At 44.0% G+C, this 5,960-nt stretch overlaps 1 protein-coding gene across 1 annotated transcript; it reads right to left on the reverse strand.

Annotated features, from left to right (window-relative positions):
• Window positions 1-1,776: 1,776 nt before the first annotated feature.
• On the reverse strand, window positions 1,777-4,935 carry LOC104497432 (complexin-1-like; the record flags this gene model as incomplete). Its single annotated transcript, XM_010140682.1, has 3 exons — window positions 4,849-4,935; window positions 3,269-3,311; window positions 1,777-1,952 (listed from the first exon to the last, which is right to left on the reverse strand). Coding segments are annotated over exons 1-3 (306 nt in total), but the record flags the coding sequence as incomplete, so codon positions are not given.
• Window positions 4,936-5,960: the final 1,025 nt, after the last annotated feature.

The raw sequence follows: 5,960 nt of genomic DNA on the forward strand, positions 1-5,960 counted from the left end.
GCTCCTCTGTTTTCCCAAGCTGGATGCACTTCCCAAAAAAGGACTTCCTGTTGCTAATCTCAAAGGTAATCCACCACATCACTAGAAAAGCTACAATCCAGAGCTCTAAAATTCTTCCAGGTATCCCTGTTTACTCTCTCTGCAGTGCCAAACCCTTTGCCATATTGTTTAGTAGTCAATGCATTTCCAAGAGACTTCACCACCCAGTACTTAGCCTGACTCGGCAAAGTCTAGATAGCAGTATCCCAGGGCAATCCCTGTTGGCTGGATGTTTCACCCAAGTTCAAGCTGTATGCATCCTACTCAGGAACATGTGAACTCTAGTGTGGATTTGTAACAGAGGTTATTTCAGATTTCTTAAGTGCTTGCACAACAGTTTGCCCAACTGCAAGAAAAATACAACCCAAATCTATCTCTGGGAATACTTCAATAGTCTAGCAGAAGAGACAGCAACCAGTGAACAGGGCATTAGCCCATGTGTCTGCAACTCAGAAATTCATAACTCTTTTCTTCCCCCCTTGCATCTAATGACCTAATAAATTGACTAGAAACAGTTCCACCTATAAACATTCATCAAACATATACTGCACAGATTGATGCATTTATATTAAGATATTACACTATCTAGATACATATATTAATCACATACATTATAAAAAAAATGCATTTTCACCAGGTAGGAATCTAATACCCTCTTTTAACAATCATACTACTACCCTACATACTAATACCCTCTTTAAACAATCATATGAATATCTTTTTCTGGAATTGTCACAAGTAGACAATTCCCTATAAGTACTTTTATTTCTTAGAATCATAGTCCCACATTTCTTTATTTGCAGAACAATTCTCGATATCTCTTTACAAGATCTAGTATGCCACCAAAACAATTCATCCTTACCCGTGCTTTCCTCCTGAGTCATAAGGATGGGGTCAGAAGTTTGGCCCAATGCAGACATAGTTTTGTTTATGGACAGCTGCTCACATTTCTTTCTGAGTTATCTCAGATCCAAGATCTCTACCCATAAAACTAAGTTTTTGACCCAGTCTTGATGGTGAGGCAGCAAAACCACCTTGTTCCTCCACAAATCATTCCCTAAATGCTTATGTATGGTAAAAATGGGTTCCGCTACTTTAAAGTGATCTCATTTCTCTAGTAAATGTCTGGCTTGTACATTTCTTTTCCATTGCATTCTGAATCCTCACAACTGTTTGTTTCCTTCTCATGTCAAATTGAATCATTACAAGAATCAACTTCAGTGGAAGAGAGTGTTTCCCAATGGTTAAACTCCTCAGATAAATGAAACTTTCTTTCAGATGAATTCCCTGTGAGGAGTGGAAAACTAAATATGAAAAGTAGAGTAGATTTGTCCCATTTCACCTGTCAACACAAAGAAAGCATTGGAAGCAATACAGAAGATGCTTGCACTGCATCTCTCAGAAACATACTGAATTTCGACGCTTCTCACAAACCACAAACACCAGCTTGGAAAGCACACCCATTTAAAACAATGTGAGTGTTTAACAGATTATGGGAAAAATAGACATTTTTCTCCCCTCATCTTCACTCTCTGTTTCAACTTCATAGGGCTTTTCTGTGTGGGAGGTGTCTTTAAAAGGGACAGAGCTTGAGGAACAGTGCACAAGATCATGTAGTTCAGTGTGGCAAAGTAATTATCTGGCTCTATCCAGATGCTCACAGAACTGGTCACAAATCAGCTGAAAAGATTGAGCATTACAAGTTGCCCAAGTATGTGCTGAAAGCCAGATCCGTACCTTGTCTCGAATTCCTTGTCTCATAACTTCTCTTTCAGCCTCCATTTTGGCATATTTGGCTTTCCTCTCTTCCTCTTGTTGTCTGAGAGCTTCCTGTCGTTCCTCTTCCTTCTTGGCAGCATCTGGGTCTTTCTCCTCATCCCCACCCAGCATCTTCCCCATGTCTTTGGTAGCCCCTAGGGAAAGTACAAGATCAGCCCTGTAAGAACGCGGAAAAACCAGCATGATGCCAGCTCTTTTGTTCCCCACACTCAGGAACTTCTTCCACTCCCTCTGCATCTGGAAAGGTTTCTCCTTCCACTGAGGAGGAGGCAGCACACTCCCCACAGAGGCAGAAGGTGGACAAAGCACCCAGCCTGATCAGGTGGGTTACCTGGCGCTTGTGGAAGAAGCACAGCAAACAGAGGAAGAGGCATCTGTAGACTTGAATGATGGCAACACAATTGGTTTGCAGTCCTGAAAAGGGCAAGCTACCATTCATACAATGTTTTCACTCCATCAGATCTGTCAGGTGACTGAAGATTGATTTTGAAGGGTCTTTAATGCAACAGGAAGGTGATATGTCAATAAAGAAAAGACATCAGTTCTAGGAAAGGAATTAGAAATCTTGATTGCGGGGATGTGTAATCACAGCCTTAAGTGTTGCCAGAAATTACACATACCATGACAGGTAGGAGCACACAGCATTAGCAAACACTTGAAGCTGTTGGCAACTTCTAGGGCTCTACCATGGATCAGAAAGAATCAGCATCTCTGCATGTCTCTTATCTGCTCCTCTAATGCTTAGTATATAGATATGATCCTGGCGCTGACTAGTCCTCTTTCTACCGCTACACACACATTGGTCCCGAATTTTCATCCCCTGTGTGCTCCTGAGCCAGCTCTTCACTATTGTGCAAAGCCCTTCCACAATCATGCAAATGGGGAGGCTTCTTGCATGTCTCTTTGTCCTCACAGAGCTGCATAAAGCCATTTACCCCATATTTCAGAGGCGTTTTTATTGGGAAATGACTGGTAATCATTCAGCTGAAGAGGAAAGCAGGTGCTGGGGAAAGGGGGAGGGCAATTACATGATCAGGGCACTGGAAGGCTGCAGCAGGAGCCTGGTTACATGGATGAAATGAAGACTCACATCCTTTGGGAGCTGTGTTAGATTTTGCCTGGAGCAGGATAATACATCTGTTGCCTTGCATAAGGTAAAGTTCAAAGGTTTAGGCTGGAAGGAGACACTGCCAAAGTCCTTCCAAATACCTGGCATTACTGAGGCTAAGTGAATGGATCAGGTTTTCACAACACCTCGCCCTCTTCCCTTATAAATTACCTCTTCAGTATGTCAATACTGCCAGAATACAGCGTTTGCTCTTGCTTTCCACATCAATTCTTAGAATGGTGGTAGTGGAACCTTGGTTTTTTATAAGGAGGAACCTGCAACCTGTCAGGATGACTCCTCCTGAATTGCCCCAAAGATGAGAGTTATCAGATTAACTACAGCCACCAAGGAATTTTTTGAGAAGTAAACAGATAATGTGGCTTTTCTGCAGGGTCAGAGTACTACAGGAACTCCTGCATGTTGAGGGAAAATTTACTCAGACTGTTAGGTGATTTCTTTACTGTATGCAAGGAAAGCTAACTGAAATTGCAAGTAAGTTACAATTTCATAGCAAATGGAAAGGCAATGCAGACTAGTTCAGTCAAACATCCCTATTGCAGGTACCTCCCTAAGCAAACTTAATGTGCTAAATCATGGATGACCAATGTTAGTAATATTTTTAATTTCTGAATTTCTCTCAACAAGTATTTCCACTGATGATCAATCTGAATTGGGTTCAATAATCTATTGAATCAATCTATTAATCTCTTTTCAGTTTCTCTCCACTTAGATCTACCCAGACAGTGAATCAGAATTCAGCAGAAGAAGGATACTATTTTTTCCTTCTAAGTATTAAGCTGTTCTCTTTAACATCTTTATTTTTTCAACATCTTTATTAATGATCTGGATGAGGAGATTCAGTGAAGCCTTAGTAAGTTTGCAGATGACATCAAGTTAGGCGAGGGTGTCAATCTGCTTGAGGGACAGGAGGCACTACAGAGGGATGTGGACAAGCTGGATGATGAGCCAAGGACAGTTGTATGAGGTTCTACAATGCCAAGAGCTGGGACCTGCGCTTGGGTCACAACAACACCCTGTAACACTACAGGCTTGGGGAAGACTGTCTGGAAAGCTGCCCAGAGGAAATGGACCTGGGCGTGTTGGTTGACAGCCGATCGAATATGAGCCAGCAGTGTGTCCAGGTGGCCAAGAAGGCCAGTGGCATCCTGGCTTGTATCAGAGTTAGTGCAGCTAGCGTAAGTAGGGAACTTATTGTCCCCGTGTACTCAGCACTGGTGAGGCCGCTCCTTGAAGAGTGTGCCCAGTTTTGGGCCCATCACTGGAAGGAAGGTTAATGAAGGATATTGAGTAATGTCTCCAGAGAAGGGCAGAGAAAGAATCTGGTGAAGGGTTTAGAGCACAGGTCCTGTAAGGACTGTCACACAGAATCACACAGAATCACACAGAATCACGGAATTATCTAGTTTAAGATCACTGAGTCCAACCGTTCACCCTACACTGCCAGGGTCCCTAAACCATGTCCCTCAGCACTTCATCTACACATCTCTTAAACGCTTCCATGGATGGGGACTCCACCACCTCCCTGGGCAGTCTGTTCTAATGCTTCACAACCCTCTCTGTAAAGAAGTTCTTCCTCCTATCTATCCTAGATCTCCCCTGGCACAAAGTAAGGCCATTTCCTCTTGTCCTGTCACTTGTCATATGGGAGAAGAGACCAACTCCCACCTCTCTACAACCTCCTTTCAGGTAGTTGTGGAGAGCAGTAAAGCCTCCTTTCCTCCAAGCTAAACAACCCCAGTTCCTTCAGCCCCTCCTCATAAGACTTGCTCTCCAGACCTTTCACCAGCTTTGTTGCCCTTCTTGGAACACACTCAAGCACCTCAAAGTCCTTCTTGTAATGACAGGCCTAAAACTCAAGGTGTGGCCCCACAAGTGCTGAGCGCAGAGGAACAATCACTTACTTCCCTCCGCCTGCTGGTCATATCATTGCTGATACAAGCCAGGATGCCGTTGGCCTTCTTGGAGAGATGGACACACTGCTGGCTCATGTTCAATCAGCTGTCAGCATCCCCAGGTCCTTTTCCTCTGGACATCTTTCCAGCCACTCCTCCTCAAGCCAGTGTATGAAGGAAGTGTCATTGTTAAGGTTGGAGAAAAGGAGACTGAGGGGAGACCTCATCACTCCCTACAACCACCTGAAAGGAGGTTGTATTGAGGTGGGTGTCAATCTCTTTTCCCAAGTAGCAAGTGATAGGACAAGATGAAATGGTTCAAATTGTGCCAGGGGAGATTTAGGTTGGATATTAAGAAAAATTTCTTTACCAAAACGGTTGTGAAGCATTGGAACGGTCTCCCCAGGGAGATGGTGGAGTCCTGTGGTGGTGAGGTCTCTCCTGCCACTCAAAATCCACTTGAATCCTGAAGTGATTTCTCTCCCTCACAACCCCTGCTCCTGCTCCCTGGACCACAAACCAGCTCAGGGTAAGTCAGGCACGGATCACGAAGGACAACAAAACAGGACGCTAAGGTGCCTCCCTGGAGTGCCGATCCTGCTTTCCCAGCCTTGTACTGCTCTCCCTATCCTTGGAAGATAGTCACCACCGCATAGCCTGGTACATGTGTACTTGGGTCATGATAACCTGGTACATCTGTACTTGAGTCAAGACCAACAGTGGGGTGATATTAAACACCTGGAATCAACGATTTCTGGGTCTGGCAGAAAATATCAGAGTATTACAGCATCGAAGGTGAGCTAGAGTATGAAAATATCTGACAAAAGTCAATCATCTCGGACCCTATAAATAGTGATCCTACAGTGAGACCCACTGAGCTCTCCTGGATTGCAGTGGGCTGTGTTCAGCATCTCCCCTGGGTCAGTACACCTTTCAGATATAAACTGTGCAAAAAGGCCAGGACGAAGTCAGGCTTCTTGAGACTCAATAATCATCCACTGAGATTGCTGGAGCATCATGAGTATTTGTTCTCAACAACTTATAGGCTGGTGTCTCTTTCACTCACCTCACTAACACGAGTGTGGATGCATACATGTGTGTCTGTGTCTGTGTGTGTGTTT

This window comes from Buceros rhinoceros, unplaced genomic scaffold (genome assembly GCF_000710305.1).
Source record: "Buceros rhinoceros silvestris isolate BGI_N320 unplaced genomic scaffold, ASM71030v1 scaffold13487, whole genome shotgun sequence".
In the NCBI taxonomy this organism is placed as follows: Eukaryota; Metazoa; Chordata; class Aves; order Bucerotiformes; family Bucerotidae; genus Buceros; species Buceros rhinoceros.